This window comes from Triturus cristatus, chromosome 6, assembly GCF_964204655.1.
Source record: "Triturus cristatus chromosome 6, aTriCri1.1, whole genome shotgun sequence".
In the NCBI taxonomy this organism is placed as follows: domain Eukaryota; kingdom Metazoa; phylum Chordata; class Amphibia; order Caudata; family Salamandridae; genus Triturus; species Triturus cristatus.
Genome location: NC_140589.1, coordinates 1483150114 through 1483173831, shown reverse-complemented (window position 1 = coordinate 1483173831; position 23718 = coordinate 1483150114). Strand labels below are relative to the sequence as shown.

Here is a 23718-nt window from a genome sequence, read left to right as displayed (position 1 = left end):
CAGTCTTGACCCTGTGCCTCATGGGAACAGTCCAGCCCGAACTGCCAGGCCAGGTCCTCCCTGGACTGGAAACAACCAAAGGTATAAGGGATATGAGACAGGCTACCTTTGAAAACTCAACAAATGATGCCAGAAGAAAAACATTTGAAGATCCCCTTTGTTGCTCGGTTCTCCGTCTAAATTGTGTCAAGTTTTATAGGGCTGCTGCAGCACATTCCACATCCCTAGTTCGGAGTTCCAGCGCTACTGTCTAGGCCCAGTTACATTTAGGAAACCATTATCAGAAACTACAAATATTTATGACAAAAGTTTGGCATGGACCAGTAATAAGAATATTCACACTGGAAAGGAAATCAACTCTAGTTCAACCGTGGTGATATTAATATGTTTTATTTTTTCTATATGTAAATAGAGAAATTCCTACACAATAGTTGATCCATGGCGGATTAGTTAAGGAGGACAGAGGTGAAACACCCCCGCTGCACCCGCCTGTTTTCATTCGTTATGGAATTTCTCAACGTGCACCTGCCACCAGGGCCGAAGGGTATAACGATTAATACAAAAACACACTCAATGCATTTAATACTGAAATGTAAGCAATTTATTTGCACAAGCAGGTGGAACCCTGTTACCGGTGACTTAGATCTTCTAAATAAAACTGCTTACATTTTAATGTTAGTACATCACAAATTATTCTTTATTTCTTTCCAGTCGTGAGCTTTGCCTCAGCACTGGCATGTGCAGGGCAAGGACAGCGCAGGTCAAGGGTTACGATCTGTGGGCGTGGCGGCATAGCCTAAACAAGAGTTAAGCATGAGTGTGCGGTGCTGGGGCAAGGTGTGTATGGGACTAGCCTGGCGCGAACTGAACCAGGCAAATATCCGTATACTTTAGTATAATTATAACTGTATAATGGTGGAGAGAAGGGTGAAGAGCAGGTTTAAGAAGGGGGGATTTTGGGATTTTGAGAGATCTGAGAGGCTGGGTTTAGAGGAGGTAAAGGTGAAGAGGTCAGGAGTAAAATCTGGGGAGGGTTGCAGAGTGTTGGGGTGGAAGTAATGTGTTAAATGACTATAATGGGTTGCTGCCAGTCCTGGTCATAGAGTGCGGGTTCCAAAGGAGTCCTCTGGCCCTACCAAGGCCCATCCACATGTGAAGGGACATCCATTTGTGTTATTTGTATTGTTTCGTGTGTGCCTTCCCTCTGTTCTTTCTGCCTCATCATCTCACTTGCATGAAAACTAGCAGTGATTTAGGATATAAAGGTTCAAAATTATTAAAGCTTTTTTAAAATCTCTTAATTAAGGTTTAACAAAATACAGTATCGCAAGTGTACACAAATCCATAGCTCTTGCTGCTCTTTTGAACATAAGCTGTGCCGTCCCCACTCTCCTCTGTGGCCTCACCATTAGAGTGATCACCAGGGTGTTCATCAATTCTGTGGATCATCCCACCCCACTTCTCAAGGTCCTCCTCCACTTTTTCATCTCTCTGCAATCGCCGCATGTGTTGTGTGTCCGCTATTGCCCATTCCACTAAATCTTTCCTCCACACCGGCACCTGAAGGGCTTGTGGGGCAACCCAATGCATCGCTACTCTGCGCTTGGCCTCTACCAGGCTAAGCCTTACCAAAGTTTTCCCATATTTAGCTTTTTCTAGTCCTAAAGGATGCCCAGAAGGCACATCTGTGCTGTCCTCTCCTGCCTTATCGCCTTAATGGGTACTGGTTCCTTAGTAACAGTCTCCCAGAAACTAACAACATGTGGGCATAACCAGGTTATATGAAAAAAATCCGCTGCATGCAGCCAACACCTCGCACACGTCACCAACCTAACAGTGTGAATCCGGGTCGGTTTGCTGGGGGTCAGATAGGTTTGATGTATGTAGTTAAAATGAGTCAGCTTTCAGGTCATACAGTTTTCACTGTCTCGCAGGCTTTTTCTAGTCTTGCTCTGACAGCGCATCCAGGCAAGCCGCTTCCCATCTGTCCTTGCCCCCCCCCCCATCGCATCTCACTTGTCCTCTAGCAGGGCCCTATGTGTGTTCGTGATCAGGCGCAGACATCTCACCAGGTCGGAGATATGGAGCACCGCCTGGTGTGTCCGTGATTTGTCCAGAACAAAGGCCTCTACTGGATCCCCCGAGTAAACTAGGACATCGTCAGCAAAGAGGGAAACCTCGTGCTTCTGTCCACCTAGGTCAATAGCCCAGTGTCCCAGCTTCGCCCACAAGCTGTCTGTGAAGGGATCCATTGCCAACGCAAATAATACTGTGGACAACGGACATCCCTGCCTGGTCCCCCTACCCAGTGTCCACGCATCTAATACTATGCGTGCCGTGCAGAACCTAGCCATGGATCTGTATATACCAGCTGCACCTGTTTAATCTAATTAGGGCTGAAAACCATATGTCTGAGGACCTCCTATAGGTATTGCCATCCCACCCTGTCAAAGCCCTTTCTACGTCCAACGCAGCCGCAGCAGCAGGGCTGTGGGAGTCTGCCAGGGAGTGCATCACATGACAGAGTCTCCTGATATTATACATTGTTCTCCGTCCGGGTATAAATCCAGTCTGATCAGACTGTATGAGAGTACCACTACCCTGTGCAGTCTGTTTGCTGGCATATTGCAGAGCCGTTTAATGCTCATATTTAGCATAGACAATGGTCTGTCGAAAGCCAAGGTTAGTGAGGTCTCTCCCTGCCTTCGGGATCAACACCATCACTGCCTCCAGCATACTTCAGGGTAGCGTCTCAATCTCCCATGCTTCATGGAAAACTTCAGGCAGGCACTCGAGGAGTTTGGCCGGTATTATGTGGTACATTTCTGCCGGGAAGCCTCTGGCCCTAGCGTTTACCCCTGCGACAGGGTATCAAGCGCTTGCTGGAGCTCCGCCAACACCAGCGGTGCCTGTAATTACTGTCGCTGGGCAGGTGGTAATCTATAAGATACTCTTCTAGAGTTTCCTCTACCACTGCAGGTGCCCCCCAAACCCAGCTTCAAGTTACTGTGCACAAGCCCTATTTAGTCTATTGTGGTCTATAATGTCTTCTCCTGTATCCCCTCGTAGGATATGGATGTGTGTCTGCGGGCACTCCTGCCACAGCAGGCACACTAGCATCCTCCCCACCTTGTCACCATCGCAGAATAACCATTTCTGGTAGGACGTGTATGTGTATTGTTCAAATTTACTCTGAATCCCACACACCATTGCTTAAGGGCTGTTAAGTGAAGTCTCTCATCTGACTCCAGATCAGCTTTCGTATATAGGTCTGCGTGCTCTTGCATTAGGACCTGCAGCTCCCGTTCCAACTCCCGCTGCACCCCAAACACATTTGTGATACACTTACACAGCCCTGCTGGCAGCAGTCTCCTGATTATCCCAGAAAAACTGGGAAGTAAAGTCCTGGATGTGAGATGAATACGCCCCATCTGTCAGGATCTCAGGCCGTAGTGTCCACAGCGGGATCTTGGGCCTCGATCCCTAGGTAGCACCATGACCTGCAACGGGGAGTGACCTGAAAGGTAGCGGTTCATGTATGCCAAATTTCGATACAGTTCCACATCTTCCCTATGCCCCAGCAAGTAATCTAGCCTGCTATGCCCCCCATGAACCTGTGAGTAATAGGAGTTTACCCGGTCCCCCAGATGGTGGATTCTCTAAATATCAAAGAGGTGTAAATCCTGTATCCCTTTCTGGAGGGCTGTCACCATATATGTCTTGGGGCTCGGTCTGGGGAGGATGTTGATTCATCCTCCTGTTTAGCACACAGTCAATTCTGCAAGAATGGGGCCATAATTCTTGCCAGTTCAGAGTAAAATGTCTTATTGTCTATGTTTGGTGCATACATATTAACCAAGCAGGTCTCCACTCCATCCACCACCCTTGCCACCAGCAGTTAGCATCAGCCAGGGTACTTAGCCACCTCTCTCTCCACAAAGGGGACCCCAGGAACAATCAACGTTAGCACACCCCTGGCAAAATTTAAATATGTAGCAGCATACAGTGCCCCTCTCCATTTTTTCTGCACCTTAGGCCCTTCTACACCTAGCAGATGTATTTCCTGCAGCATAGCAATCTGAACAATATAGGAATGTCTCTATAGCCCTTGAATACTCCAGGACATAAGTGTAGGCTTCATGTCATATATACTTAAATTGTAGCATGCTCCCCCACCCTCTCTGAGGACTACCCCCGCCCCACTCACCATACGTGGTTGCAAAACACGGTGCCTGTTCAACATCTCCAACCTACAGGGCAGGACAACCAGTCCTTTCCTGGTGCACCCTCCCATCAAGCAAACCCATCATCTCGCCAACTGACGGCTCGCCCAAGTTTATTGTAAGCTACTGCCTTACACAGGAGTGCCACGTATAATCCCCTCCCCCACCCAGAACTCTAAGTACAGAATTCAACTGTGTGCAACTAGAATTTGTGTTAAACAAGATTAGATCTCCAAAACTGAAAATGCGGGCAGTACTCAAACCGCTGAAGGTCCAGCCGGAATTGCCCAGCAGGTCAGGCCCACCGGCTTGTCCCAAGGGGCAAATGATTGTCTAAAATCCACTCCCTTCCAGGGAGAGTCCAGTGGCCCGGATTGCCGCTTGTAGTGGAGCTGGCCCCTGTTGTCTATAGCGGGCAGGCCCCACATTTAGCAGTCCATTCCATGGCATTCGGACCATAGCACATTAGGGTACAATTCATCGCCCTCATGGGCACAAACATCAAAGGCCAATCTGCCTTACCCCATGGTCATCTCTACATGGCTTCTGGGACATCCCCCGTCCCCACTGAGACCAGTGGGATGAGACTGACCTCATAGGGGCACCTCTAAGTTATCTGACAAGGACTCCCCTGCTCTCTCCATTATCCCGTCCTCCCCAATCATGATCTGATGGGGCTGTCGGGATGAGCTCTACCAACGTCTTCCAGTTCTCCTCGTTCGCTTGTGGAATACGCGCCAGGCAGCGCCAGTGGAGTGCAACCCAGACACACCTGACCTCTCAGCCCCCCCCTTGTACCGCGTGTCCAGCATGGCCCACCGGACTGTCAAGTAGGACTTTGAGGTGCTCAGGGAACAGCAGAATATATTGCAGCCCCAACACACTGAATCCCTGTTTGACTTCTATTTAGGATTTTCTTTGGGCTTGCACGATAGACTCTAATGGTGGGATTCTCAAATCCTTGTGGTGTGGCAAGTAGCACTGCCCTGAGGATATTGTCTATGTCCCTGTAGTTTAGGATACTATCTTCTAGCATCTGTATATAAATTACGCCTCCTAGAGTAACACTGGGGCAGGTTTTAAAATTCTCCACATTTTTCCAGCTTTGCATATGTGCTGCATTATACATACTCATACAAAGTGTGACAAGTATTAAAGCATAATGTTTGCACTTGAAGACTCCCCTTTCAGGTAGTAACAAGTTGGACTGGGGGTGGCAGGAGGAGGGTAGTGACGTGGACATATACTGCAGGTGTGTAGTGGAGAATTTGGGGACAGGCCAGTACTATGTGAGGTGGAAACAGTTGTGGGGCAGGCAGGTAGTGACTGAAACAGGTGTGTTGGTGCAAATGGCAATGGGTAGTGTGAGGTTGGGGCAGAATTTGGTGGTCAGCTGGGTAGTGATGGGTGGGGCAGAGATGGGTGTGGTGACAGTTGGGAAAGAGGGATAATGGCATAGGCGGCAGGTGTCTAGAGAATGAGGTGGGTGCATAGATGAGGGCCAGGTAGATATTGAATGCTGTAGATGCAGGACTGAGGTGAGGCCTACACAGCAATTGGGTAATTAATAAGATAGAGGCAAAGGTGTGGGGTTGGCACATACTTACTGGAGTGTTTCCCATCTGTGTGGACTAGTGGGGACACAAAAGTCTCATTCTCAAAGAGCATCAGGGTCGGACTGTCCTACAGGGCAATCAGGAAGTGTCTGACGCACTGGTGTGAAAGGTCATTGTGTGGGCTGTTTTTCTGGATGTTTGTGGGCATGTTTTATGGTATGGTTTTTACTACTGATTTCCCTGATATTAAAGCAAACATTGCCTGCAGCAAGCATAAATCCATGCAATCTTCCATACCTTGCAAAACACTTATACAGTGTGTGTGTACAAGTTCAAAACTGCCCCAATTTGTGAACATTGGCCACTTTTTTAGCAATCTAATTCACTAATGGCCACGTTTATTTTGGCGCCCGAAACTATTTTCTGTCCCAGTCCAACTCCTGAGGAGGATGTGGTGTTCTTCAAATCTGACACAGAGTCTGAGAGAGGTACTGTAATGTATGCCCCCAATCCCTGTTACATTCCTAGTCCCTGTCACACTTAAATTCAAGCAACCATACCCATCCATATCACTCTGCCTGTAACCCCTCCACATATCTGAGGTATATAAAAATGTAACGGGTGGAATGTTTGATTTAATCTCAGCCACTGGTTTCATTACTCGGGACTGCATCCCAGCCCATTGCTGTACTGCCCACCATGCAACCTCAAATTGCACCCAGCCGTTTTCAAATCAGTCTTGAGCCAGCCCCAGTAGGAACAGTCCAGCCAAACAGCCACGTCAGGTGCTCTCTGGAAAGAAACACACAGACAGGTTTCCGCTTGAAACCGGTCTGAGGTTGCTTATGTTTTCATTCAGAGGGGACCTGGGTAAGCGGTTTGGGGTGGATTGTTTCCATTGGAAGAAAACGAAGACTCATTTGCGTACAGCTGGTTTTCGTCTGAGTTGGCCTGGTGGGCAGAAGAATGATGGATTGGGACGCTGCCCCCAGAAAATATCAGTGGCTAAGATTAATTAAAGTATTTCACCTATCACTTTCTGGCTTTCTATTGTCCCATAAAAAGCATCCCTTGAAAAAATGTCCCTACACAGTCATGACTGGCTAGCAGAATTTATTAGAATGCAGTTGTGATACAGATGATGGATAGTTACGAAGTTCCGTCTCCTGGATGTTATCATTGTGCCACAGTCATATTAGCAACGAGGAAACTCCTCAACGAAAATCACTCAAGATACCTGTTCTTGAAATGTTACTGACACATTCATTACGGTGTTCACCTTCTTACAAACAAATGCCACAAATTACTGCCATAATTTGCAACTGGCGAGTAGCTACAGAGAAGAGTAAAAGAGAAGACCTTAATGGGCATGGTACCCATACCAAGTAGGCACAGTGATAGTTTTGACATTTGAGTAATCTTGAATATCCCTGACTAATTAAGCTTAGTTCTAGCATGTAACACCCAGCTAAATTACGCTGATTGTCCACAGTGAGTCTCCCTGATACAGTAAGACAACAGGAGAGAGGGCCACATGGAAGACCAGGTTAAGCCACCACATTCTGTCCCTTATGCAAATGCCCAAGTGGTCCACACAGTTCAGATTTGTTTATTTGATGAAGTACACAGTCAGGAGGGCTGTGCTGGACACGGCAATGATGTCACAGGTAAAGGCCACTTTGGTCATAAGTTAGATGTCAAAGTCCTGCCTCCTCACTGACAATCCATGATAATGGAATATATGATATGGCTGGGACATAGTTACGTGTGGGCTTTCCTCACATTCACAATATATACTGAAAATATCAATAAATAACAGTCGCTATATACTTACCCATGCACAAACTTCAGTTTCAGACTCTCTTCAGGCGCTTTCTCTCTTTTAAGTGAGGGCACTGGGTGATTTTGTTCTTTGCTTTGCTGTTTCAGCTGAGGTAGATCTTCTTTGTAAACCTGAAGGAAAATGCAACCATATGTGAAGACATGCATTTACTTGGAAGCATCTGTTCTGTTCAATAACTTTATTCATTATAAAAGAAGTAAAGCCATAACATTCAATAGATACTTTGATCATTCTAAAAACATTGGACTCCTTAATCTAACAGCCCTATTTAAAAAGCAAGCAACATGAAGACAAGTAGAAGCATCATTTAGCATCTGTAAACACAGTAACACTGGTCTGGCTCCTGTTAAATGCCTACCCACCAAGCAAGGTTCTAAATAACGCTTATGCAAACGTTTATAACTACGACAGATCAGAAGAAAGTGCAAGTATCCTGATTAGACGTAGAATCACACAAACCAGAAGCACAGCCCGCTTTGCTTGACCATCCCTTTGGTACACGCAACAGTAATGAACTATATTCAACAAGAGGAAGCCAAGAGTGTTGGACATGGCATGCAAGAAATATGGTTTATTTAACAAAGTAGTTTTTAATAAAACATGTGATCTAACAGATAGGTTCAACAAGCACGTGATTCCCTCCCAACACATTTCTGAAACATAAAGGCATTGTTTACCCAGGCTTCATCTGCTTTGATAATGCCCTCTGGTGTGTGCAACATCTCAGGACAATCCAGCATTTGAAGGCATGCCTAGACATATCTAAGCCATGGTATCCAATGGGCATGATCCTGTTAGATTGTTGCTCAGGTTTTAACCATATGGACAACCAGTGAATCAATGGCGGCAGCTGGATAATATCGGACACAAAACCTTGCCTGAATTTTTCATTAATAACAAACATGGCTGAACAATTAGGAAGCAAGCGTAACCGTTTAAGAAAATTATTCTCTACAGTTTGTAGGGCAGTAATGTTAACATACCCTCAAACATCAATTCCACAGTGCTTAATTTTTAAAAACATAAGTGCCGGGCCATCATCAGGTCACTGAAGCTTGGCATCTTGTACGGTCCATTGCCCCTGCCAGTGACAATTGACAGTGTCATTTCAGACTATTACAGGTCCCCAACGCTATAGGAATGGCTTTGGCGGCAGGTAGTAGTCATTTTTATAGTATATTGAATTAATAAACAGCTGTTGTTTTCCTTATATTTAAAGCAGACGTCATGAGCACCAGAAACCACCGGCTCAAATTAAGCACTGCTTTTTGCCTATAGTAAAGCTGACAATTACCCAAATGAGCTGGTTCAGTTTTGTACTGAGTTGCTAAACACCCAATAAAAACATTCAAATGAGATAAGGACTTAGACAGAGATAGAGAGATTGGACAAAGAGATACAAACAAGGAGGGTATATAGGGAAAGAAGGGAACAGAGGGAGGGGGACACAGAGATAAGATGAGGGACATGGAGAAAGACTCAGTGACAGAGACAGAAGGGGATAAGAGGTGACAAACACAGAGATGGGGGATCCTTCCAAACAATAAAGGCAGCCAGACACTGATGTGAAACACAAACAGACGTCACAAAAGAAGCCTGCTTTCACAGCTGGAGAGGCAAAGACAGGGTTACTAGGAAATGGACACAGGTACAGGCTAAACAGGTGTGGATGCAGAGGCACACATACACACATGAATGTTGTATAGTAAATAACAAAAAATGGAGAGTGCAGGTTTTTCAACATGTTTCCTCTGAATATTAACTCACCAGGCACCATAGCAAATTCCGCTCCCAGTGGTCATATTGATTTAGCATGTGTCTCAGGACAGTAGCTCCCAACCCTTTCCTCCACATTTTATACTGTTAATAATCAAGGCGTACTTCGGTGGACCTGGTGTCTTGCTGAAAGACAATGGCCAACGAAGGAGGAGCATTGGGTCAGTGTCCCTCTTGCTCTGATATGAAAGCAAATGCCTAGCTTCCCAAACTTCTGTACTGGCAGCATGATTCAAAATCCCTGCATTGAGTGTGGATTGGCCCTGCCACATTCTCCCTCATGGTGGGAGGCAAGGATTCTGGCATTTTCCTTTGTCTGCCAACCCAATTGTTCTTTCTCCACACCCTTAGCTGAAAGGCTGCTGAGAACTTGTTAGAGGAACAAGAGGAGGGAGTCTCAACCTTGCCCCAACGTTAGCTTTTAAGCAGCTTTCTCTTTGCTACCAAAGGCCTTTGTATGGAGCAAGGAGGTTGGACTTCAGGTCTTGGCTCTTAGAAATCCCGGTTTATGTTTTTTTTATTTTACCTAGCGCTTCTTCTGCACTCTCCAAGCTTGAGTTTGCAAAGGTAGGACTTGGGTTAGCATAGGAGAAACAAAGATGTAGCACCTGCTACCCATGTGAACCTCTAAATACTGCGTTTTAATAGTGTCACATCCTGTTTCATGTACAATACAACTCTATAAGCTTAGAACCCAAAAGTGGGAGTGGACGCTTCCACAGGTTTAATGGTTGTATAATTTACTCACAGTCTTTATCCAAATTAATTCAGCCCAAAATAATGTTCTAGTCGGCAGGCTGAAATATTGCGGCAGACACTCTTCTGGGACCTAATTGTGATCACCGTGCACAGGTGCAGAATACAGCGGTGTTCCTGTTTTCAGTGTAAATGAGCCTACGGCTCCAAATAATGGAGGTCAAAATAAGGCAGCAAGATCAACGTACCAAGCCATGCTCATGCATTGGAATATAAATGTAATGGTAGAAAGATAACTAATCAATTTGTTTGCTGTGATCTCTGTGTGTAGTAGAAGCAAGGTTGGATGTCCCTACTCAAGCACCACAAGATAACTGACAGGCAAGTTTCCTAATAACATTATGGGGATGTAATGATTTCCAAGGTCTGTGGCCTTCATACTTAGTGAAGCTTTTAGATATTTTCAGGAATAAATAATGTAATACGTGTTGATGGTTGACTATTATTTCAAAAATGATTGTAGGTGAAGAGACAAAAGAGTACTCCCCAATGGAGAGGAGATTATCAGATGGACAACTCCCCACCACAGCCATATCACTTACTTACTTATTAATGGCCAATCTGCAGAAGAATTAGTGAAGTTGAAAGAAAAATAAAAAAATTTAATCGGAGTATTGGAGGATGATGAGTGGGAGGAAGCAGTGAGGCTCCTGAAAGACGCGGCCCTTAAAGCCAGCTGCAGATTCATACAACTTAAAACACTACACAAAGAGTATTACAGCAGAACACTGCTATATAAAATGGGTAGAGCCGCAACGGTCGGGTGCCAATGCAACTGTGGATGAAAGGGCAACTTCCTTCACATCTTGTGGGAGTGCCCCAAAATCCAGAGAGATTGGCAGTTGATTACCAAAAGGTTAGAGGTTGCCATATACTCCACCATTGATCACACCATCACCGGAGCTGTAGGGGATATGGAAAGATACAGACAAATAGCTTTAAGAAACTGTTGATAAACATGGGGTATGTCATTGCCAAAATGGGACACCGCGGTGGTGTGGAAGTGCAACACCCCTCACAGTACTGGGAGAGGGGTGTGGACCTATGTATGGCCACGGAATAGGTGATTTACAGGGAAAGAGGATGTCACCAAAAATGTGAGAAGATATAGAGTGGATGTACGATAGACAGGGAAGGATATTTTTCACCTCTAGGCTTGGAGGTCAATCCTATAATCCCTCAAATCCCCCAGCCTCCTCTCCTGTTTTCTGCTTCCACGAAGGTCAAGTGTACTCTACAGAGTCATTATTGTCTACGGAGGTTTACGGCTGGAATAATGCATTGAACAGAGGAATGATAGAGCATTCATAACCATGTCCTCACTTGGGGATCTCCAATCCAGAGAATGTTACTGGGCCTGTTATTGTGTTGTACTTAAACAAGAAAGAACGAATAAAATGCATTTTAAAAAAAGAATGAGTATGTGCGTTTTAAATTGGCAAATCAGTACAATACACTGAATGTATTTATTTGCAGTGATACGCAGAACACGATGTAACAGTGCAGAACCACATCCAGGTTAAATAAAAATTATATTTATTAAGGTCATATCAAAGAACATGACGAATACCTAAAAAAACAACAAAGTGATAGAAGAAATGCTTGTAAAATCTCAGCCATTGGTGAATGCAAGGGCTAGATTCCAGTCCATCATTTTGTGCCTATCATGACACTCTAGGCAGAGAGCAGTATTTTGCAAATCAGTCTTGGTCCTGCAACTATAGAACAATCCAGCCGGAACAGCCAGGCCGTATCCCCTTCAGATGGGAACACAGGCAACCCCCAACCAGCTTCGACCTACTCAGGCCTCGTCAGTAAGGTATAGCGTGAGTGCTGTGCCACAGCAGCGAGGTATCCACATCCCGGCATACCCGACGCATTTAGGGCATCAAAAGAAAGCAGTATTACAAATAAAGCTCCCTGTTTTCCGTTTTTACTGATTTTCACAGATAAATACAGACATACACCATTTATTTTCCTGTCTCTACTTATTTTTAAATATTAAAAACGGATTTTGGATTCTTTTTTTGAGAGCTTCTAAATGCTGTCAGTCATGACTGCCAGGCCAATAGCTGTGCAGATTTACAGCTAAGGGGATAAAAAAAGAATTACATTTTAGTAAAGAGGTTTAAACAGCAGTAGATATGCACAACCTTGATACTAAAATGTTCATGTTTTCATACATGTGCATTCAATTACCATCTGTGGATGCTCCTAGCATTCGAACCTATCAGGCATTCAAGCATGAATGCACTTTTATCGGTTACATAAATGCGGAAATATACTAGTTTCAACTTCACTTATTTACAAAACCCCAAAGAAATATGGATAAATACAGATAACATTAGCAAAAAATAAATATGGATAAATACCGACGAAAATGTCTAAAACATAAATACCATAAAAACGGAAGCCTTAATTACAAATAATTATAGTCATTTTGTTCCACAAGATGCAAGGGGAAAACCAACCTCAATCACAGAGAGAGAGGATGAACCAGGTAACAGCAATCATCAACCAATCAAATGGCTAATCTTCCTCACTTATGATACCATGCGTAAGTTATCCGAAGGTCAGGGTGGAATTATCTTACATCCACCATTTAAAAAAACAACTTCCTCCACATTCAGTAAAGAGTTAGTATTCAGGAGAAGAGACTCTTGAATCTTTGCTATGGATTTCACCTGTCGGCGGTACTAAATGCAATTTGATCCAGCATAAAACAAGCTGTAGAGATTTACATATTAAAATAAACAAGCTTTGAATTGAACAAGCTCTTCATAAGATTTACATATGAAACAAAGATACACGCACACAGTAATCAGCTGCTTTTGACTAATAGACCCATAAAATACAAGTCCATTTAAAAAAGTCACCACCAGCTACCGAAAATTCCAAAGAACAATCTAAAAAGAATTAATCCTGCATAGAGGGATTTCAACATATGTAAAAACGTGTTCAGATGAACAATCTGAAAATAAAATGCACAATGCTCACTAGGCACCCAGTATTATGAGAACCCGGCCACAAGGAACATCAGAGCCCTCTACAGAGACATTTGTTTCACAGGACCACTGTCTCAACCATGAATAGAAAAGTACTCAGGGACTAATTTATAAGGAATTGGCGTAGGACAGCGCTGCAAATCTTCTTGATGTGCTGCCTACGCCAATGTGAAAGGACAGGAATGCACCGTATTTATGAAATACAGTGCATTCCTGACCTTTCCCCCTGCGCTGGTGCACAATTTGCTGCCTAGCGCCAACAAAAGCATTCTTGCACCATGGTGCAAGGGTGTCTGCTTTGCATGCAGGATTGTTTTTGCGCAGAAAGGGGCACCTTCCTGCACAAAAACAATCCTGAGAGGCGTGTTCCTCTTTTTTAGGTGTGCTGCAAACGTGGAAAAAATTGGGAGAAATGCAAATATTTCTCCTTGTTATGCGTGCTCTGGGGAGGTGTAAAATGTAGGCGCTACTCCAGGTTTACGTGATTAAGTAAATCTGGGACACAGTCAAAATCCATGGGTGTTGCATAGTAAAACCCACCACAACGCCCATGGAACGCTTCCCTGGCACAGAGTAAGGCAAATGCAGAAAGAACAATTGATGGACAGAATGCAGAACAATGTCACACATTCACCCCAGTACAGAGATCTGGGCCTAAATCCATCGTTTTTTGGTTCACCATGCCATTCCAGTTTGGATCCAGTCATATGCAAATCAGTCTTGACCCTGCGCCCAAGGGGAACAGTCCAGCCCGAACTGCCAGGCCAGGTCCTCCCTGACTGGAAACAAGCATCCTAGGACCGGTTTTGGGCTTTCAGCCCTCATCAGCCAGGATAGCTTGACTCCAGTGGCATGGAGAGCACAGGACCCACGTCTGGGCATACCCGTCCCACTCGGGTGACACATGCACAAAGAACAATTGATGGACAGAATGCAGAACAATGTCATACATTCACCCCAGTACAGACATCTGGGCCTAAATCCATCGTTTCATTGCTCACCATGCCATTCCAGTTTGGACCCAGCCATATGCAAATCAGTCTTGCCCCTGTGCGTCATGGAAACAATCCAGCCCGAACTGCCAGGCCAGGTCCTCCCTGGACTGGAAACAACCAAAGGTATAAGGGATATGAGACAGACTATGAGACCATACAAAACCACGCAAATTGACTTTGCATCGCCACAGAGATATGGTTGAGAGCTTTGTGCTGCTGGAGCGTCAGAAAAAGCGATGCTCCGGTGGTGCAAGCCTCTCATAAATAAGCCCCGGTGTGTGCACGGAGCCCAAACATATGGAGCCAATGTGCACACATTGGCCCCCATCTTGCAGTGGATTTTGTCGAAGTATAGCAAATAATATTCAAAGCACATGCACGGACGGTCATTTAAGAAAGTTTTTTTGCCAAAGTATGAAAAAAGTATACAAAGATCAATACTAGTGCGTTCACACATGAACACACAAGGATAGTATTTTGGTACAGTGTTTGACTGCAGCATGATCTTAGTAGCAGTGTCTGGGGAACTGCCATGTCTTAGAAAAAGAAAAACAAGTTCAGAAGGAAATAAAGCACCTACTATCCCTCTCACAATGGCACTGAAGGGTAGAAATTTTATGGCGGATGTGCACATTTGTCCACCAGCAGAAAGCCAGCGTGCACATTAAGGGGAGCCAGTAGCTGAAGTGGGTTAACTCACAGAGTGAATGGCAACTGAATAGAGCAATGCATGAAGACGGATGACAATAATCCCACATATGTATGTATGTATGTATATGTGTATATATATATATACACACACACACACATTTTAAAAGCTATCGCAAAGGCCAGCCATAAAAACAAGGTAACACGCCTTCTCTAGCTATACACCCAAGATTCAAAATAAATACGGAGTATCCATGGCACTCACCCTTCTTCAACTCAGGAAACAGCTGAAGACACACCCCTTTAAAGAACACAACATTGCAACAGGATGAATAGTTCACTCTCCCCTTTGAAAACCAAGCAACCCCGCATAGGCACCGACCATGTATAGAGCTCCATTGTTTTGATTTACCTTATACAAATAGCGCATGAATACACAGATGCATAAATGCAAAATTTCCAAGGCTAGAAAATGTCACAACAACACTGGAACTTTGATGGAGTCATTAATTGCTTGAGCCATTTAAATATGGATAGTCACATTAGGACGCATTTATTGAAGGGCCTTTCTGGTTAGTGTAGTCATGTTATTTTAGGGCCTATGAGTCATTGTTGCCCAGTTCCTATGGTGAAGGCCAACAGATGCAGCTTTGGTATCTCCAGAGAGCACCTGTTCTGCATCTTGTTCTTTACTTCATCATTTCTGCTATCATATGTGGTTAGCCAGAGGTACAGATCATGAGAGTATCTCCACAAGAGATGTTTTCGAAGCACCCCGCTGCACTGCACGAGCATGGGATCCTTTACATTCTGATTGCAAATATCCATTTATAGTATCTACTAGAGTATTTTTTTAAAAAAAAATTTAATATCTAGATTCATTAACTATGAAGCTCAACACGTGGAATTTATGTATGGATTCTAGTAATAGACTTCAGTCACTGAACGTTTCGTGGATACCCAGAAGAGCTCCTGTTACCACAAATGGAAACCAAGATCAACTGTATGTTCAGTAAAATTGTCTCACCTAAGCTTGATTGACACAATGAAGCATGTAGGAGAAAGAGGACAATTACATTGGCATCCCCCTTTCCATTTAAAGATAGAACCGCGGTGGCATGATTGTTCACTTTCAATAGTCAGTGAAAGAGATTGAAGTTGGAATACATTCATTTCAGTCCTATATTTTGATTAATGTTTCTTTAAGGCCAACTAATGTTTCTAATCAGTCTGCAGTCACTGAGCAGTCTATGTTCTATGGTAAATGGGATCCAACTCGAAAGCAACTTCCTCATTAAGTCTCCTAGGAGCAATTTCTTGCTTCAGAGAAAATGAATTACTGTGCTCTTACTTTAATTAAAAAGATCTAGCCAGTCATCAATTTTCTACTAAAAAGGAGATAATAGCCTCTTTTGAAAGTTTTTCCTGTTTCCTTTTTCACAAATTCGCAATTTCACTGCTTTATTTTTTTCTTCTACATGAAATATTCATAAAAGCTGAAAGCACCCATTTGCACGCAACACAAACCAGGTTACATTTATTTAGTATTTACATTAAAATCTATCACCCCATAACACTTATTTTTACAGTTTTCGGAAGGTATGCTCCATCAAAGGTACTCCTACCTTGGCACACCATCTTTTCTCAAAAGGAGGGAATTTAACGACCTCGTGAAGATGAGAGCGAAAACAACTGGGGCCCTTGACAAGCACCTTAACATCTTGAATACATTCCTGACAAATGGTTTTCAGTTGGTCAGGTTGGAATGTGCCAGACTGGCTCTTCCTGTTGCTTTTCTGTCTTCCTGGAGTTATCAAGCATTGGCAAAGTCAATATGTCTCACTATTTTTAAAGAAGCAATGGCATTCACATTTTCCAGCACTTCAAAGGCTACTTTCTCCACTTTTCCCAGGCAGGCTGTAGTACCTCAGGATGGTACTAAAGGTTCATTGAGATAGACAAATATACTTTCTGTAGCGGACTGCACTAGCCTGAGCCATTACTAAAGGTCAAGGAGACACAAACTGCCCCTTTCCCACAATTCCACTATCTCAGAATAGTCATAGGATATAGGCACTTTGTTGGTGGAGGCACGTTAGGTAGGTTATGTATGGTCGGTAGGTTAGGGTTGGTGGATTCGATGTGATAGATTGGATATGGTATGTATGTATCTATGCATGTATATGCTATTTCTGTAGGTATTGTAGATAGATTGGTAGGTTAGGTATGTTACATTTAGCGTGTAGGTAAGATATGCTAGTTTAGGTGTTGCAGGTAGGGTACATATTCTAGGTTAGGCATCATATGTATGGTAGAATGCTTACTTATGGTAGGTAACGTAGTCTAGGTACGGTAAGTAAAACATTTTGGCAGTCTAGGTAAGGTAGGTTAGGTATAGTATGTAGATAGTTAGATGGGCTTGGAAGGTTATGTATGGCAGGACATAATTGTATCTAATATTTAAATGTTAGCTTTATTAACGCATTTTCTAAAGTTCTTGCTTTCAAATAATAGAATTGTGAATAAGAAGCACAGCAAATATACACTTATTAATGAAGCCAAAAAAACAATAAGCTCCCCCAGGCTATTTGTAAAGGAACAACAATCATTCAAATCTGTAATCAATACAGTACTAAACAAATAAGCCACATGATCTTAGTTTTTTCTTGTGGAGTCCATGTGTACGTGAGGGATTTGTTTTCTGATTGTCAGTGTTTGAGGGGGACTGTCATAAAAATACACTCCATATACTTTGTTGAGATTTATCAATAATGGGTGGAGTGGAGTGTTGTGTAGAAATAGAAACTTGGGTGATACAGGCACTGTTGATCAACGCAGCCCGGATGATAATACCAGGGATGAGTGGCAGATCAAATTCTAAAGGCTTTGATGTATATTAGAAACCTTGAGATTGATTCATGGTTGCTATATATGCTTCAAAATCGCCCCCCCCCCCAACATGATCTTAACTAAGACGTCCTATAGAGGATTTAACTGAGTCACTGGGCACTTTAATGATTATATGAAGATATATTAAAGGACCCTTTAGTCGTTAATTTTTAAGATAAAGGTCATATTTCATCTGCTGTTTAACAAAAGGACTACTGATCCCATCAACAAAATCTAATGGGAAGACAAACGGGACGTGGTAACCATCCTTAAAATGCTGAGAAGTGCTGGAACAATGTCTATAGTAATTTATTTTTCAGGCAAAAGTTCACGTTTTTCTGGTATCTGAACACATTTTAGGAAAGTTGAAACATTGCCAAAATTGACCACTTCCACGCCTGGTATTCAATACTACACATTTGTTAACAAGTAAAATTAAATAGAACTAGTGCAATAGTAGCCTAGTGCAAGTGAATGGTTATTTGAGGGGTCCAGGAAAGGCTCTCTGTCGCTTATACAGGGGCATGGACCAGAGAACTCCCTGCCGTGTTTGCAAAACAAACAAGTTAACAAACCCAATACGTGGTTTGTATGGTGAATGCTCATATGGATGCACAATATTCAAGTAGATATCCATAAAGCACATATCCATACATAGATGCAAACACAGCATCACACCTCTAGACAGAGCAACACATCTATAGGCATCTAACACAAACACATGTAAAACAACACATCAAGAGCCACCCATATGCACACCATGAGCCATAACATATAGGTAAACATGACCAAAGACCTATATCCACCCAGAGTTACATGCACAGATACCATCAGACATACAGCCACCGAAGACACAGACCCCAACACACCTACAGAACAAGTTACTTACCTTCGGTAACGATGTATCTGTAAGAAACATTAGTTAGTTAGATTCCTCACCTAAGAATATCCCCAGGCGTCAGGCTGGATCCGGAAAGATTTTTGTAGCAATACCGCTTGCGCATCGCTAGGCGTCGTCTGCGGCTCCGTGTCAGTCGTCGGCGTCGTGCGCCGGAATGACGTTGTCGGAGTACTTAGACGCCGCCCTCGCGCGCTGACGTCAGTTCTCATACATAGCTCTCCGCGCCAGGGACGCTGAGCCTTGCAAGAGACCGACACTGGTGCCAAAAAATCTAGGGTCCTGAAAGGGAGAACCCTAACCCTAGATGTCGGTTCGCAGAACGGGGAGGCTGGGTGGGTCGGTGAGGAATCTAACTAACTAATGTTTCTTACAGATACATCGTTACCGAAGGTAAGTAACTTGTTCATCTGAAAGAAACACGTTAGTTAGATTCCTCACCTTAGAATAGATACCCCAGCATTACCAACCCCGGAGGTGGGCCTGCGAACCAAGATCACACCAGAAAGTCCTGGAGAACAGAACGGCCAAAGTGGTCATCTCTCCGGACTTGGCTGTCCAGGCAATAGTGCTTGGCGAACGTGTGCAGTGAAGCCCACGTCGCCGCCTGACAGATGTCCTGCAAGGGGACTCCCCGTCCCAGGGCAGTTGTCGCCGCTGTGGCCCGGGTGGAATGGGCTCGCAACTCAACAGGAGGGACCTTTTTCGCCAAAGAATAGCAGAGTTTAATACACAACACGACCCATCGCGAGATGGTCCGCTTGTGCACAGCTTTACCCATCTTCGCACCTACATATCCAACAAAAAGTTGGTCGTCCACCCGGAACTGTTTTGTGCGGTCCAAATAAAATGACAGCGCACGTTTTGGGTCCAGACGGTGGAGCCTCTCTTCATCTTTTGAAGGATGCGGAGGCGGAAAGAAGGTGGGCAGCGTGACAGATTGCCCGATGTGAAAGGGAGTCACGACTTTAGGAAGGAAAGAAGGACGGGTCCGGAGGACAACCTTATCCGGATGAACCGAAAGGAAGGGAGGCTTAGCAGACAGAGCCTGGAGCTCACTCACCCGCCTAGCGGAGGTGATAGCCACCAGGAAGGCAGTTTTCAGAGTCAGGAGACGAAGTGGACAGTTGTGAAGGGGCTTAAAGGGATCGCACATCAGAAAAGTAAGAACAAGGTTCAAGTCCCACTGAGGCATTACGAATGGAACAGGAGGGAACATATGAGTAATGCCCTTGAGAAAACGGGAGACAACAGGGGACTTGAAAAGAGAAGGCTGATCAGGAAGCCTTAAGAAAGCAGAGATTGCAGCAAGATAACCCTTCAAGGTGCCCAGAGCAGAGCCCTGCTGGGCCAAAGAAAGAAGAAAGAGGAGAACCTCAGAAAGAGGGGCAGAAAGGGGATCCACAGCCTTTGCTGTGCACCATGCCACAAATTTGTTCCACCGGCAGGCGTATACCGTCTTTGTGGAGGGACACCTGGCTGCCAGAATGACATCACAGACTTCAGGAGGCAAGTCAAATGGCATCAACTGCCGCCGCTCAATCTCCACGCATGGAGGTGGAGGCTGGACAGGTTCGGGTGGAGGACCGTCCCCTGCTGCTGCGACAGAAGGTCCTCCTGAAGAGGCAGTCGTATCGGGGGATCGATGGACATACTGAGTAGCTCGGGATACCAGTACCTTCGTGCCCAATCCGGAGCCACCAAGATGACTTGGGCCCGGTCGCGCCTGATCTTCTTCAGCACTCTGGGCAGAAGTGGTATAGGCGGAAAGGCGTACAACAGACCGCAACTCCACTCGCGACGAAAAGCGTCTCCGAGCGAGTGCCACCTTGGAATTTCCAACGCGCAGAACTGCTGACATTGCGCGTTCTCTTCGGTGGCGAATAGATCTAACCAAGGCTCTGCAGAAAGAGACCTTGCGCCACGTCCGAGTTCAGACGCCATTCGTGATCCATCATGCACCGGCGGCTGAGTTCGTCTGCTCTGGCGTTCAGAGAGCCCGCCAGATGTTGAACCAACAGGGTGACGCCCTGATGTTCCAGCCATGTCCAGAGGCGCAGAGCCTCCTGACAAAGGGTCCACGACCCCCACCCTGCCCTGTTTGTTGCAATACCACATGGCTGTGGTGTTGTCCGTGAACACCTGCACGACACTTCCCCGGACAGAGGGAAGGAAGGCTTTCAGTGCAAGTCGGATCGCCCTCAGCTCCAATAGGTTGATATGGAGCCGAGTCTCCGCCGGAGACCAGAGTCCTCTGATCGCCGCCTCTCCCATATGGCCCCCCCATCCCAGGAGGGACGCATCCGTCACTACGACATGCTCCGGTTGGGGTAGGGAGAGGGATCTGCCGCTGACACAATCGCGATTCGTGAGCCACCACTGCAGCTGGTTCGCAGTGCCCTCCGAGATCAGGACATGGTCGGACAGGTTGCCTCGATGCTGGGCCCACTGAAACTTCAGGTCCCACTGCAGAGCCCGCATCCGCCACCTGGCGTGAGGTACCAACAGGATGCAGGAGGCCATCAGCCCCAGAAGCCACAGCACCAACCTGACCGAAACCCAGGACAGAGGCCGGAAGATGGAAATCAGGGCCTGAATGTCCCGGACCCGCTGTTCCGGCGGATAGACCCGGAACTGCGCCGAATCGAGAACCGCTCCAATGAAAAGGAGCTTCTGGGAGGGACTCAGGTGCGACTTCGGCACATTGATGGAGAACCCCAGCGAGTGCATGAGGTCGGCCGTAGTCTGGAGGTGGGAGACGACTTGCTGAGGTGAGCCCGCCTTCAACAGCCAGTCGTCGAGATAGGGGAAGACTGGAACCCCTGATCTGCGCAGATGAGCTGCGACCACTGCCATCACTTTCGTGAACACCCGAGGGGCACTGGTGAGGCCGAAGGGGAGCACGGTGAACTGAAAGTGCTCCTGACCCACCGTGAACCGCAGGTAACGCCGGTGGGACGGCAGGACGGGGATGTGGAAATAAGCGTCCTGCAAGTCCAACGCTACCATCCAGTCTCCAGGGTCTAGGGCAGCCAGAACCTGAGCTAAAGTGAGCATCTTGAACCGGTACTTCTGGAGGAAGGCGTTGACGCTCCTGAGGTCCAAGATCAGGCGTAGGCCCCCTTTGCCCTTCTTGGGAACCAGAAAGTAGTGGGAATAACAACCACGACCTACTTCTGGACCAGGAACGCGCTCGACAGCCTCTTTGGCCAAGAGGGCTGAAACTTCCTCTCGTAGAAGATGCAAATGATCCCCCGACATACGGTGGTTCAGCGGTGGCATGGCTGGAGGGGTCGTCTCGAAGGGGAGGGAGTAGCCCCTTCGGACGATTTGCAGCACCCACCTGTCCGACGTGATGGAGCGCCAGTAGAGCAGGTGATGGCGAACTCTGCCGCCCACTGGCGTTGAAAGGGCCTGAAAGCTCGGACTAGGAGGGCTTTGAGGCGGATGCTGCCGGGGTGGATGTGGACTGACCGGCATGTTGACCTCCAGTTCCGCCTCGCCGGAATCCACGTCCGCGACCGCGTGCAGGTTGGTTCTGCGGCCGGTGGCTGAGCGGACGTGAGGAGGCGCCCCTTCCTTGGCCACGAAAGGGACAAAAGGCGGAAGTTTGCGGCCGCGGGGCCGAAAGACCCAAGGAGTTGCCCGTGGTCCGGGAGTCCTTGAACCGAGCCAGCGCACTGTCCGCCTTCTCACCAAAAAGGCGAGTGCCATCAAAGGGCATGTCCATGAGGGAACTCTGGACATCCCCCGAAAATGACGTGGACCTCAGCCAGGCGTGACGCCGAAGCGCCACCGTGGTGGAAATCGTCCGACCCAGCGAGTCCGTGGTGTCAAGTCCACACTGTATGGCATGCCGTGCTGCATCTCGACCGTCAGCAAGTGCTTGAGTGAGTCGTGTCCGGGCCTCCACCGGGCACAAGGGCAGCACGTCCTCCACCATATCCCACAGAGAGTGGGAATAACGGTCCAAAAGTTCAAGCGGTATTTAAAGACCGCAGCCCCAAACTCAGGGACGAGAACAGTTTCTTGCCAAATTGTTCCAACCTCTTGGATTCCCGATCCGGAGGAGCGGACGGGAAGGAGGATTGGGAGATTGAGGCCTGGATAACCAGACTCTCGGGGGTGGGGTGTTGGGAGAGGAAACTGGGGTCGCCCGGAGCAGGGCGGTGGCGCCGGGCAACGTTCCGGTCCACAGAAGGGACTGTGGAGGGCTTGGACCAAGTGCCCTGCAGAACATCAACGAGGGCCTCAATAAACTGCAGCAGAGGCTCAGTGAAACTTGCTGTCGGTTGGAGGACCTCTGTGAGGACGTTAGTCCTCATGGCCACAGCGGGCAACTCGAGCCCTAGGGCTTCGGCCGCCTTGCGCAGCACCACTGAGAAGGCTGCACCCTCCTCCGAGGCAACAGTCAGAGGAGAGATGAAACCAGCGTCCGGGGAGGTATCCAGACCGCTGGCATCCCCCAATTCCTCTGCCCAGTCCTGAGAAAGTTGGGCCTGAGCGGCCATAGGGTCTTCGAACCCCTCCCAGTCGCCCTCGTCATCCGATTCTCGATAAACAGGAGGAATGATCGGAGCCGGGCAGTAGATGAAGCGTTCACCAAGCGCCGCGCCGGCTTCGGGCCCGGACTAAACTGGGGAACGACGTCGTCGGAGGTGGAACCGGTGTCGGCGCCGGCGGAGGAGGCGTCGTGAGGTCGACCGGCGCCGACTGAGATCCAGGCCTGGATCCCTCGGGGACCTGCGGCGTCGGGGCCGGGGCCGTCGACGGCGCCGGGGCCGGAGCCGCTGGCACGCAAGGTCGCCCAGTCGAACCTGCGGGGCCCGAAGGCGTGCCTACAGGCGTCGACGGCGGAGCCAGGCCCCTCATGGCCGAGAGGAAGGCACTGACTTCCGCCGGAGTCGCGTCAGTCCCAGGGACCGGCGGGTATGGGGACGGATGCGGCTCCTGCGGCTCCGACAGAGCCGCGGGGGTGGGACCACCCTGACCCTCGGCCGAGTCGCGTGACCGGCGAGGGGAGTCCGAAGAGCGATGTCGTCTCTTGGACTTCTTGGAGTGCTTCGACTTACCGGAAGACCCCGACGAGCGATGACGATGGCTGCGGCTCCGCGATCGGTCCTTGGACC

The 23718-nt window shown here is 46.9% G+C and overlaps 1 protein-coding gene across 1 annotated transcript in view; it reads right to left on the bottom strand.

The window, feature by feature from the left end:
- The window catches only part of EML6 (EMAP like 6), an 884002-nt gene that overhangs the window by 422166 nt on the left and 438118 nt on the right, over positions 1 to 23718 (bottom strand). The window contains exon 13 of the mRNA XM_085612599.1: positions 7614 to 7732. Coding sequence (XP_085468725.1) covers positions 7614 to 7732 — 119 coding nt within the window. The remainder of the gene's footprint in view (positions 1 to 7613; positions 7733 to 23718) is intronic.